This window comes from Daphnia carinata, chromosome 4 (assembly GCF_022539665.2).
Source record: "Daphnia carinata strain CSIRO-1 chromosome 4, CSIRO_AGI_Dcar_HiC_V3, whole genome shotgun sequence".
NCBI lineage: Eukaryota > Metazoa > Arthropoda > Branchiopoda > Diplostraca > Daphniidae > Daphnia > Daphnia carinata.
In genome coordinates, this window is record NC_081334.1 from 4,988,499 (window position 1) to 5,001,979 (window position 13,481).

The 13,481-nt window shown below is 39.7% G+C and overlaps 2 protein-coding genes across 2 annotated transcripts; both read left to right on the plus strand.

The window, feature by feature from the left end:
* Positions 1–2,902: 2,902 nt before the first annotated feature.
* On the plus strand, positions 2,903–5,295 carry LOC130687389 (Golgi phosphoprotein 3 homolog sauron-like). Its single transcript, XM_057510542.2, has 5 exons — positions 2,903–3,236; positions 3,437–3,654; positions 3,719–3,965; positions 4,029–4,204; positions 4,267–5,295. Exons 2-5 carry the CDS (start codon positions 3,451–3,453, stop codon positions 4,513–4,515), a joined length of 876 nt encoding a protein of 291 aa, XP_057366525.1. The 5' UTR covers positions 2,903–3,236; positions 3,437–3,450; the 3' UTR covers positions 4,516–5,295.
* A 486-nt stretch (positions 5,296–5,781) lies between these two features.
* LOC130687388 (CDK-activating kinase assembly factor MAT1-like) lies at positions 5,782–7,164 on the plus strand. The gene is made up of 2 exons (XM_057510541.2): positions 5,782–6,061; positions 6,128–7,164. Exons 1-2 carry the CDS (start codon positions 5,935–5,937, stop codon positions 7,027–7,029), a joined length of 1,029 nt encoding a protein of 342 aa, XP_057366524.1. The 5' UTR covers positions 5,782–5,934; the 3' UTR covers positions 7,030–7,164.
* Positions 7,165–13,481: the final 6,317 nt, after the last annotated feature.

Here is a 13,481-nt window from a genome sequence, read left to right on the forward strand (position 1 = left end):
GCATCTATTATTCAAGACGCAGCCTTTGATACTGAAGGTGGTCATCAGCATTCGAAATTGCCGCCCTTTTACGTTGACATTTATTTAACAACGACATAGACAAGCTACGGGAAGGATGCCATTTCGATTCACGCAGCCACTAGAACCAATATATTCTGCATGCCTACGTCATCATTACCCGGTGATAAAACGCTATTTATTTTTTATTTTCCTAGCACACAAAAACATATTTTTCTTTTTAAAGCCCAAGGCTGCGGTCTGCGGACAGGTGGCGACACAGCCTTCCGTTTCGGTATTTTTTTTTCAAAATGGCTCTGCAAAACTGCGGTCCATTTTTCTCCCCACGATAATCGTGCAGTTTATGTAGCCAAGAAGGCCGCTATACTCTATGATGTAAAAAAACGCATCAGCCGAATGATGTAATAAGCCTAAACATGGAACGTCGTGTCCTCCAGCGTCCATCGGGACTTGAAATATTTAACTGAATTTTTCGCAAATGAGTAGGCAGGCAAAACAAAAACAAAAACAAAAAAAAACGATGACCCGGACGTGTGTTGGCTGATGGTTGCGTGGCATGCACGCAATATGTAGCCAATTTCCTTTCGTTCTTGATCTTCATTACTTTGGTTGGACCAGCTGGATGTAGCACGACGTAACAAGTGCGGCCACAATCCTCAAGAGTCTCCATGACGCACCTGTCTCTGCTACATACAAAAAAAAAAAAAAAAGGACGAACGTGAAGCCCATTATTGTGGTCGTCTGTTGGCGACAAACAGCAACCCTATGATATCCCCCTTCTGATCTGCAAAAGTCGAGTTCAAAGCAGCTGCATTCGGGATCTTTTATTTCCATACCTGCGCGTACGTGAACGCCTCCAACTTAGTAGTACGGTTTGGTATCGTTTCACTGAAAACAAACAAGAAAACATTAAAATGGAGAGGTTTTAAATCTAAACAAAATGGCGAGCTTTTTGTCATGCCAACGAGTCGCACGTAACAGTCTGCAACAGACTTACAAGCCGTTTCAGAAGCGGTGTAAATTGTTCAGTCGAATGCCACTACTTTCAATCGCAAATAGCGTCTGCAGACGACGTAACAAACAACAAAGCTGAAAAATAACCCTCAAGTCCATATGCGCTTGAGCTAATGAGGTTGTGATGTTGTAATAAAGCGACCAGACGCTCCTTTGCCTCTTCTCCCCTTTCTTTTTTTTTTTCTTCTTCTTCTAAAGCATTACTTCGAAGACGAGAATTGTAGGCAAGGGCCTTATGGCTTCTTCTACACGTACGAGGTATTCTTATGTAGCTCTTACAAAAGGGATGCTTGTAGCATAAAACGACGTAAATTGGCCAAGGCGATATTACATCTCAAGTCTCTTTTTTGTTTTGTTTTTCTATTTATACCATACGTCTGATCAATATTTTCATCAGCCATTTTTAGAATGTTTTCCACTGCACCGATCCTCCAATTAAGGTCAACGGCATTATTCGGTTTGCTCTTGGCATGCTAATGTCGGGATTACAGTTGGTATTCATCGCTCGACATCATGCGGATTTCGGTAGATCACGCTATTCGGAAAGATACATACATATATTTCTTGGTTTGGTTTTAAGCTATTGTTTACGGAACGTTGTGAACGCTAGCTGCCACCTCTTGATTGTAACAACTACTAAATGAAAATAGAAACAAAACCTGTGTCGGAAATCCGGATAGTACAATTACCTTCCCACTCGAATTCAGCAGTAATTTGTTTAAACGCACGCAAAAAGGAATGATATGGTCACGAAGCGTGAGTCATTATGATTGCGTCACTTAGTCTACTAGATAACACGACTTTATCATAGATAACATATACACTGAAAAAAAAACTTCCTTGTAAGCCAAATCAACAGGTGAAAAAACGCCTAAAACTACACAACCAACAACGAATACAAACGCCACTTGACTGCAGCACATTTCACGTTCAAATCGGAAAACAGAGTCACTAGAGAGCTTAAATTGTTTCCCAATATTGAATTAGCATGTTGTGAAACATGATAAATGTTTGTGCATTCTTGGTATTTACTGGGCTGCCTGGCATTTGAAATACACTGCAGACGACGTGTAAACCATTGAAACTTGAATGTCACTTTTCGATCGGTTGCATTTGCCAGAGCTGACTATATTACACGTCATGACTATATTACCTGTGACAATTCACTTTCAACCAATCATATGAAAAAAAGCGATATCGACTTTGGCTTAGCTTTGGTTAGAAATAAGATGACCTCTTACCTGTTCTCAAGCCAGGAAAACCTCAAATTTTCATGCCAACATCCATTTATGGGCCAAATACCTCTTAACCATGGATCAATAATTTTTTTATGGCTTTGGTATTTATAAGTTTCCTAGTTCCGACCGAACGTTCATATCAAAACTAGAACCAAAATTTGCTCACGCTTTCAGGCGAATTTACGTCATGGGAATTTTTTTATTGGAAAGGAACAAAGCTGCCACCTCTTGATTGTAAATGACACCAAGAAAGAAAACAACTTTTTCTCCTTGATTTTCAACACTTGAAATAAGGCTTTTCTTTTCATTATCAGTCTATTGTTGTAATAACATCACATTATCAATGTCCATGACTTATAATATTGTTGTCATAGGAACTATTCAGACCTGACAATTTTCTCGAAAAATGGACTATATGCGTCTCGTGGTGAGACCTAACAAGATTATGTATTAGACTACAGCTCGTTAAAGAGAAACTGTGAAATTTTTGTTGAAAATAAACTATCCTGATTCAATTTGGCATTGGTGTATTTATTTATATTTCCACAATCATGATGAATGAGCTACAGACCGTGGGATAGTAGCTTTTTTCCCCCAAACTGATGGTTCCCGTGTCATTTGAAAGACGCCACGAGTACACACAACCCTTGGGCTTCGTGTTGCCTAGGCGACCAGGCCAAAATCGACGTTTTTCTTTACTGACTTGAGTTTTTCACAGCATACCTCCATAGAGTAATACGTGTACAAAAAGTCTTCTATTATATCGTAGTGAAGGTAGAAGAGTGCTTCCGAATGTCAACATACTCTACGAGCACAACCAATTTAGCAACCATAGTGTCGTTTTCATAGTTTTCGTTCATTTTTCCTGAGTTTTTGGGTTTGTTTTACGTGGTCCGCCACTGATGAGACAGCGAGCATACTGCCACAAAGATTGTATAGACATTCCTTCAATTCTTTAGTACACAGGTGAGATTCTGTCTGCACATTGCAGAACATATTGTTACTGTCACAAGACAAGCCTTTTTATTTTGCTTTCTTTCTAAAGTCTGGCTTGTATTTTTCTTTGCTTATCTTAATATGTCAGATTATCCTGAGCTAACATTGCTCTTTTGTTACTTTAGCTTTCCACTCTTTCATTTCCCCCCAAATATTTATCTTTTTCACAGATTCTGGCTCCATAATGAATCGTGAAGGGGTAGTTCAAAGGAGGACAGCTCGTGTTGGGACAGGAGGGGGAGGACCTGTTGAAATATCATCAGGCACATCTGAACTTGAAGATAGACGTACAAATAATGAGTTAGACGATATGGATGATTTGGATTCCAAGGAAACAAGGTTAACTCTAATGGAAGAAGTGTTATTACTGGGACTTAAAGATAAAGAGGTTAATATTATATTTTTACATTTCACAAAACTATTTGCTATACTTCACTTCAATCGGTTTGCAGGGCTACACATCATTCTGGAATGACTGCATATCTAGTGGACTTCGTGGATGCATATTAATAGAGCTTGGTCTTCGAGGGCGTGTGGAGCTGGAAAAAGGAGGAATGAGGAAGAGGTCCCTGTTGGGAAGAAAAATTCTCCTCAAGAATGACTCACCCACAGGAGATGTTCTCCTAGATGAAGCCCTTAAGCATGTAAAGGAAACTGATCCTCCTGAGACGGTCCAGAATTGGATAGAGTATTTAAGTGGTGAGTTTGTCTCTTTCTCTACTGTTATCAGGAAATGTAACTCGTTTATTTGTATCACTGCAGGAGAAACATGGAATCCCTTAAAACTGAGATATCAACTGAAAAATGTTCGTGAACGCTTGGCGAAAAATTTGGTAGAAAAAGGGGTGTTGACAACAGAAAAACAGAATTTTCTTCTCTTTGATATGACCACTCACCCGCTGACAGATAACATTATGAAAACACGGCTCGTCAAGAAGGTAGAGCATCATCTTTAGACTAATATCCCCCCTAAATCTTTCTATTTAATCAACATGTAAAGGTGCAAGACGCAGTTTTATCCAAGTGGGTTAACGATGCCCACCGAATGGACAAACGCATGCTGTCACTCATTTTCTTGGCTCACGCATCCGATGTGTTGGAGAACGCCTTTGCACCGTTGAACGACGACGACTACGAGCTGGCCATGAAACGAGTTCGTGAACTTCTCTACCTTGACCTGGACAACGAGAGTGCGAAACCCGGAACCAATGAGTTGATGTGGGCCGTCTTTGCTTCCTTTACCAAATGATGATATTATTATTACAAATATTGTATTGCCACCCTATCCTACCCCTCCCAAGTCGTTTACTATTGCCGCAGTTTCTAGTTCTTGGTCCATATGTAACGTTTTTTTTTTTATTATTATTATTTTATTTTCACGTTGGCCCTCGTTTAGAACGAGTGAGCAATATCAAGCTTTCTTCTTCTATTTTTTTTTCTCTCACGACAGTACTGCTGGCTATCCAATGATCCACATTTATACGGCGAACTGGCCAGATTTTGTTTTCAAATTCATTCCTGCGCCTTCAGCCACAATTCGATTAATAATCCGTCTTTCCCATCACCCCTCCCCAATCCTTTGTATTTCTTTTTTTTTTTTCTCATTATTAATCTTCTTATTTTTATTTTTTATTTTTTTTTTCAGATATTTAGTATATTTCTTGGTTGTGTACTAGTTTTTTCCTTTTCGGGTGTGCGTTGGGAAGCCTTGATTTCTTTAAATCATTTCCAAAATTACCGATCACGCTCACAGTGCACGTTTTCCTTCTTTAATTAAGAATTTTTCTTCAAAAGGTGAAAGGGAAAATATCCATTTAACGAAACCGTTGTTATACCGGAACTCCCACTGTTAGGTTAACGGGAGTAAAGTGAGGAAGAGGTAAGAGGAAACAGATTTTGTGTTACAAGTTACAACTATGGAATATCCCGTTTGGATATGTATTGTAAATATACCTTCCATCGGGAGCGCAGTGCGCCATCTTTAAAAATTCAACGTGAATGTGAACTAAAACGAATAAAAAAAAAAGAAGTGCAAGAAGCAACACTGAATTGCAAATTGCCTCCCTCAAAAGTTATTATATAGCTAACCGCCTCCTTTATTCAGCCATGGTTGTATTAGGTACTATTTCTGGGGAGCAAATGAAACCGTGTTAGCCGATGGTTTTAATTTCATTATGTGCGTGTTCACATTTTGGCTGTTTGAATAAAAAAATATTAAAAAATCTGGAATTCGAATAAACATGTGGCATTCTTTTATTGCTTTGTTGATTTTCCTTTGATGTTTGCTTTGTTCTTCTTTCCTAAGGAAAAGTTGCAGTGCTGCCATATGATGGATCTCATCGCGTGATCAAAATTAATTTACAGGAAAACGTTGATGTTAATTCTCTTTAATAATCTGAATAGGGTTTCGTACAGCAGGTTTCGTGGATATGAACTCGTGAACTACTAAGTACTAATTTTTTTTTCAATAATATAAATTCCGTTTAGTTTGAAGATACTCGATGACGTCGCAACAGTGTGCGTCGTCTGCTGTCGTTGACGTCGTGGGAATGCGGTTGAAAAAAGTGCACGAAAATATCAACATGTTCAATTGATGATTCTTTGTGTCAGAGAGCGCCAATGATTTGAGCACATCAACCAAGCCTATTTTTTCTGATAGACATTGACAATGGACGATTATCAAACGTGCCCAAAATGCAAAACCACCAAATACCGAAATCCCGCAATGGTCTTGATGGTGAATACCTGTGGCCATGCACTCTGCGAGTCCTGTGTCGAACTGCTTTTCGCCAAAGGTACGCTTACTTCTCTTTCTTTTACTTTCTGTGGGTGGGTCGTTTGAGTATCAAGCTTTCTCTCAGGCTCTGGGGCTTGCCCGGAATGCAAGTGTCCCCTCAGAAGGAACAATTTTAGAGTTCAGCTCTTTGAGGATCCCGCTGTGGATAAAGAGGTTGATATCCGGAAGAGGATTCTAAAAGAGTTCAACAAACGCCAGGAAGATTTCCCCACATTGAGAGAGTACAATGATTATCTCGAAGAGGTAGAGACAATCATCTTCAATTTGGTTTTTGATATAGACCCAACGAATACCAATAAGATGATTGACAACTACAAAAAAGAAAACAAGGACATAACTCAAAAGAATCGAAACAGACAAAGCCAAGAAGAGATGGAGTTGGAAGAGCTTTTGGAAGCCGAAAAGGCCCAACAATCTGAAAAGGCCAATTTGTACGTCAATGCTGAACTGGAAGAAAAGAAACAAAAGCACAAGGCTCGAGAAAAACTCATCGACGAGCTAATGTTCTCTGATGCAGATGCAAAGTCCATCGTAGCCTCTCACGTTCAAGCTACGGCTGCCTTAGCCAAAGAGCAGCCGAAAGCAGCTGCCCAGCCTGGGGTTGTCAAATCAAGTAAATTCTCATCCGGAGTACAGATTGGCCTTCGCGGGCAACACACGAATTCGTTCCTTCCCATTCCCAAACAAGAAGATTTGCCACTGTATCGTTACACGGCTCCCGTGTTCGACTATGACGGACCCCCACCTCCGCCTATCGAGAAGCTTGGAAAATTGAATTATTTCGCCAACATCCGAGCTGCGAACATCACTGAAAGAGCCGGTGGCTACACAGAAGCAATGTCTTGCTGTCGGGCCCTCCAAGAGGCATTGGGGGGATTGTTTTATAGCCCGCAATTGATGCATAAGACAGCCGTACTAGCTACCAATTCTTCGACCCAAGATACCGACGACATGGAGACAACATAAAGAAAAACACAAAAATGAGCCCTTTTCACCACTTCCAACATGTTTATCAGCCTCCTCTTCAAGGACATACATACCCTGTCTTTTTGTAATTTATCATCATAGGCAAGAATTGAAAATACAACTGATGTGAAGAGACCAAGAATCAAACAGACTCAAAAGAAACTGCCCATCTTATTGCTAACAAGCTCGTTTCAATGACGACTTTGGAAGGATTTAAACCTATTCTGGGGCTGAAGAAAGAAATCTTGCTTTTTTATGTTTTTCTATCCTTTCCGTTGAAAGGCGGCATTTTCGTATTTGCTCAACATCCAAATCTCTACCTACGAAGGACACCACACGCTTGATTTTACGTTTAAATCGGCCTCGGTTTTCTTTTTTTTTTTTTTTTTTTCTTGGATCTCTCGGAAGTTTTTTTTTTTTTTATGTGCGTGTGGGGGTGGATTTTGTTTTCCATCCATTGTCAAATCATTCCAAGTGGATTAAGATTCGATCTTGGATGAGGGAATAGCATCCCATTTTTGATCCATCACTCAACGATGCATCGAAGCTCAAGCCCTATGAAGCGTTTGCTTTTGGAAATTCTCTTTTTGCTTTTGAGACTCGTTTGAAATTCGAGTTGATCCTCATTCCCCTTGGAGCCTAGACGCCCAAGAAGGAATCTATCAACGTGGGAAGAAGAAGAAAAAAAAAAAATCCCCTCCTCTAGCCAAGTGAAAAAGGAAAAAAAAAAGAAAAAAGAAGAGGCCTTCCTTCTCTTTATTCTCTATTGTTGAAAGCTCTTGGCATTGTGTAGGGTAGGCAGCCTTGATGGACTTTGGTAGGGAGCGGCTTTTGTGCCCATGTCCTGCTAGTATATATACCTTATGTTGTTTGATGCGTCGAGAAGGGGCGAGACTTTTAAAGATGGGGAGTTGATCCATTGCCTGTGTCGCATTTTCGAACCAAGGGCTAGGTGAAATCGTGGCCACTGTTGAACGCTAGCAAGCCACGAAAAGGAAGGAATTCTTACTTTGCTTTTTTTCTTCCACCCCAAACTGTTCGTTGGCTTGGGACAGAAATGAGAAGGGAAAAAAGAAACAATTGAAATGCTCTTCATTGGGCCACTGGATAGAATCCGCCACTGGGACGGTGCTCCCGTCGGATCGGATAACTCCAACGTCCCTCATTCCTTCGAACCTATTATCAACATCTTTGCTTGCTACCTCTTGTCCCCCTCTACAGGTTACAAACGACTATCTAAAGAATAGAGAAAAGATGTGTCTTTAGTAATTCGAAACTTTTTCTCTTTTCTTTCCCTTTTTCGAGATGAGATGGGATCATCTTTCACGCGCAGGACCGGTATCCTAATCGAATTGTTTTCTATATCTATTTTTCGTTTTTTTTTTTTTTCTCTCTCCCTTCCATATCTAGCGTGATGTTTAGTTATCGATTTACTCGCTCGTCCAACTTTCCCAAACGATCAATTCTTTTTCTTTTTTTTTTCGAAACAAGAATATTTGACGTTAAAACCTTTTGTTTTATTCTGTTGCTGTGCACTAAAGAGGTTATTTGTTATCCATTCATCCCGGCTGTTGGTTCGGTGACGATAGCCATCCGTAACACACACCGTATCAACAACGTTAAAGGGGGGGGGGGGGGGACTTTGAACGCCAAAATTTATGAGACCTGTTTAAATAGTCATTTTCCCGGCCAAAAAACTTTCTCTTCGTGTGGCTCGTTCGTCGTCGAAAACGTATGTGTTAAAATGTTTGCACATGTTTTGTTTTTTTTTTGTTTTTTTTATTTATTTTGCCCTCTCATGGTTTTTGTCGAAATTTTTATTTTCTTTTGAAGCCATATACAAAAAAAAAAAAAAAAACGCCTGTCGACAGGGCAGACTTTGTCGTCGTTATTGGGCGCTCGCTAATTGGTCGAGTGACCATTTTAACTTTTAAAAACATTTCCGTTTTGGCGACAGTTGAAAATAATTGCAGCGGCCCAGTTTTGTTTTCGCTCTTTCTTCGGCAGTCACTGATTTATTTATGTTCGCCCCGTTCGACGCAGCGTGATGTAGCGCCCTCTTTGAAATGAAGTTTTTTTTTTTTTTTTTTTTTTTTTTTTGAGGGGTTTTGGGGTGAGATCGTTGACCGTCCGTTTGCTGCTAAAGGGGAAAAGATCAACCTAACGGACTTTGCTCTGCACGTGTGTGTTTCCTTCTCGATGGCCAATCGTTAGTCCCTTATATGGCATTTGATTATACCGCCTTCATATCAACGACGAAGACGAGGAGCAAAGTGTATCTTCTATCTCTGTTTTCGCTTCCCTCTTGCCACAGCTGTCGCTATAAATACTTGTGAGAAAAACAATCGTAGACTTTGTTTTTCTTTTCTTTTTTATCCTGGAGCCAATGTGACTTCTTGCTTGCACGCAATCCCGTTCGATTGGACGCCTTACGTCTAACCGCACAAACCAAAAATGAATCGGATTTAAGTTGACCATATATAGATAGGATTTTTTTTTTTTTTTTTTTTTTTTTTGCAAGCGATCACCCGATTTTGTGCTATCTGATTATTTTAGTTTCTGCAAATTCTGTTTTTTTTTTTTTTTTTTCCCCGTTTTGTTCTTTAAAAGGAACCGGTTGTGTTCAAAAAATTCTCGTAGCAAAATATCCGCATAGATTGGTATCGCTATTTGCATTGTGTCAGCTGATCGTTCTCTATTGACGAAATCAATCAATGACAGTGGGCGCTGTTTTGATCACGATGTCCGTCCCTTCCAATCTATGATTCATCCCTCTATTGTTGTGCGTTTTTTTTTTTTTTTTTTTTTTGGTTTAGTGCATTCCGTTATTGCGGCTAATGCGATCGGTTTCCCAATCACACGCTTCTTACTGGAACTGTTTTGACGTTTGTGAAGGGGCGAACAGTTTAAGGGGAGACAGATGTAGCTGACAGGATGTTGTTGTGTTGTTCACCATTTTTCTTTTAGCCATTTGAGTTTTACGACTTCGTAGAACTCTCGGTTGCCCTTTGATTCTTTTCATTTTTTTTTGCTGCTTCATTCTCGCCTTTTTGTATGTGTATGTATGCACCGTGTACCATATAGCATGTAGGGGGGGGGGGGGGCTTTTTGAAATTGATGGAAAAGCCGAAAAAAAGAGGGTCCCTCTTCTCCAAAAGCAATTAAGGTCGTGTGCGTCTGCACTGGCGGTATCTCGACAACAATTTTTCTTTAATTGCAATCGACTTTGTTTACTTCAAATCAATTTTACGAAAAAAAAAAAAATAGTTTAACGACATTTTTAGTCGAAATCTCGTTTTCGTCACATTCTCTGTCTGTTTGCTCTCATTTTTTTTTTTTTTTTTTCTGGAGGGGAGGGTGTATCTGAGATGCTGCCCTGAAAAAGTTCCAGAAACTGTACCGGGGGGGTAGTTGGCATTTTATGACCTCGCCCTACACATCCAATCTATGTGCTGGTAGAGTCGTTGTCGTAAAAGAGAGAAAAAAAAGGGCGCATTTATTTTGTTTTTTTCTTGAAAACATGAATTAAAATAGGTGATGGAATTGAGTTCAATATAGTAACCCCTTAAGAAAGGGATCAGACACACAAAGAGTAAAAAAAAACAAAAAAAAACAATCTTTTTATTATCTTTTTCCCACGAAAAATTTCGCCCTCGAACGTCAATCGGCTTTGGCATTCTTCGAAAACAAAAGACAACAAGGATCTATTTAACACAGCCCATTCCCACGTTTGTCAAACATGTTGATCGTTCTTTTAAGCTGATCAACTCTTTACCCGTTTTCGTGCAACACTTTTTGTCAAGTCGATTTCTTCAATCACTCGTTTGTTAACGACTGAAAATGACCGTCCGTATGTGCGACTTTCTCTCCGGTTCTCGTTTGAAAACAATCCCATTGCTTCTCTCTTTTGTTTTTGATTATCCTCTTCGATAGACGAGTGTCTTGAGTCATCACAAAACGTCGATGTGCTCGCTCAGCCAAACTTCCGCCAACTTTTATGAATAGAAAACGTTCGTGTGCCAATTGATTTCATAAACATGGCGAGTAACTTGACCGGTTAATTTTTGTTTGTTTGTTTTTTGGGTTGATGACGATCGATACAGCACGACTTGTACGTTGCGTGAATGCAAACGCATTTTCTGTGCTAATAGCTAGACGTCGATGTCCCGCGCAACAGTTTTTGCTGTTGACTTTCAGTCAGGGATTCGTTGTCGTTTTCTTTTTAGCAATAAAGAAAAAAAAACAAATGTGATTGAGGGAGAGAAGTGTACACTAAACAATGGCGCATTTGTCTTTTTTTTTTTTTTTTTTTTTTAAGAAAACTTTCCGCTGTATATGGTGGTAGTAGCGTGGCTTTATTGAAACATTTCAGCCGAACGGGCCAGACATTGATTTATTCTTCATTTCAAGTCGCCGCCGCCTCACGTCGCCGAAGCGATTGGAAGACGAGGGGAGTTTCTTTTTATGAGCCCGTGGGCCAACGTGACTGAAATCCTATTTTATTTTATTTTTTTTTTTTTTTTCTGAATCTTGCCGTTTCTTCTTGTAGAGTCGTAGTAGTACAGGCTACTATTTTTGGAAGGTGCACAAGTAGTAGTCATTTTCCCTTTTATTTTTCTATTTTTATTATTTTTTTTTTTTATCTGATGACCTTCTTTCTTATTGAAGTTGTGGTGGGGGTTCAAGTGCGCGCGGTGTCCTCCCCCCAATCGCACACACGGCCTACTTCCACATTTATTTTTATTACATTTACAATCTCAAATAAGAAATGCGTGTGGAGAATGAGACGCTAGAAAGAGAGAGCCGTATATCTGATTGTTTTATTCTTCCGGCCACTTGCCACTGCATTGAACATAAACAAAAAATATGATTCCTGTTTTTTTTTTGTTTTGTTTTTTTTGATACAATGGTAGTACCGTTGCTTCTATTTTTCGTTTTCTTTTTGTGTAAAGAAGTTCTTTGAAATGGCCGCTTGTTTTGTTCAATTTGACTTGTGTCGCTCAACAGGTGGATAAGCTATCGCCTTTCTTTTCCGTTGATATTGTTTTTGGTTGCATCGTCCAGAAAGAAACAAATACGACAAAAATGATTCGATTATTGTCGATAGATTCAGCAACAATTGAGAAACTTGTCTTAAAGATTTGAATTTGTCCTTCACCATTTAATAACTCGAGTATGTAGTGCCGCAATTCGTAACTGGTCAAACCAATTTTTGCTGTTCATTTCCTTGAATTATTCATTTTCTTTCCCTCATTTTCTTTCTGGGTCGGGTTGCCCTTTTTTTTTTTCCTGTTTTTATTCCCGTTTTATAAGGCGCCACCGCCGTGATGAAATTATTCTTGGCTCGGTTTCGTGCGTCCATTCGCTGTGAGTCAATGCACAAAGAAGAGGAGGAATCATTCGGTGCAGTCTTCTTGTTTTCGTTTCAGGTCGGCAAAGAAAAAAAAAAATTTGTAGACATAGGCCAGCCTCACCATAGGCGGTGAAATTGTTTGGTGTCGCTTTTTTTTTTTTCGTTGTTTCTTTTCGTCACCGAAAAGCAAAGATTTCACTTCTTGTTTTGTTTTGATTCATCATTTGAAAGAAAATGAAAATGATGCAAAGCAAAAAGATGGAGAGAGTTTAGAGCGGCGTGAAAGTTGTTCTTCTTTGGTGGATGGCAGCCTAATCGAGCGTTCAGCATCTGCAGCTGCCGCTTATTTCATTTGAATAAAAAAAATTGAATTCAAAGATGGCGCCCTCATCATCCAATGCCATTACATAAGCGTCTCTTTTCTTCTACTCTATTTGGCGTGCGACCATCTGCCTCTCGGCCTTTTCATTTTTTGTTTTGTTTTCATCATTTCACTCGATTCCAGTCTGACTCGTTTTTTTTTTTTTTTTTTGTTTTGTTTTGTTTTGTTGATCAACCCCAGTCGGTTTCATCCCGTACGGGTTAGTTGCTGTTGTTGTTGTACAACCGTTTTTGTTCTCCTTTTTTCTTCTTGCCCGTCGTGCTGGCGCCCATTGTCTGGGCCAGCAAACAAAACGATCTCCTTTTTTCTGTTGCGTTGCAACGCTCGTCATTTGCATCCGTAGAGCTCAGTTGTATTTATTTGGCCCATGCGCTGCAATCGAGAATCACCTCCTTTCATCCAGAGTTCATGCACGGGTTTACTTCTTTCCTTCGGCCAGCAATTTTCACGGTCAATGGGTCGTCTGCTGAAATGGACGTGTCGTCTATTTTTGCGAATTGAACCCGTTCTTATTATTTATTTATTTTTTCGGGTTTTAATCTTTGAATAATCAGCCCTTGTTTAATGTACTCACTTCGACCTGTCTCATTTCTACAACGTAATGACTCGTCCTCAAACAAATCGCGGAGATCGAAAGAGTCACTTTAAATCAAATCTACTCACGCCATCGCTGTCCTCGTTCGAAACAAGAATATCAAAGAGCCTCGCCGTGACGAA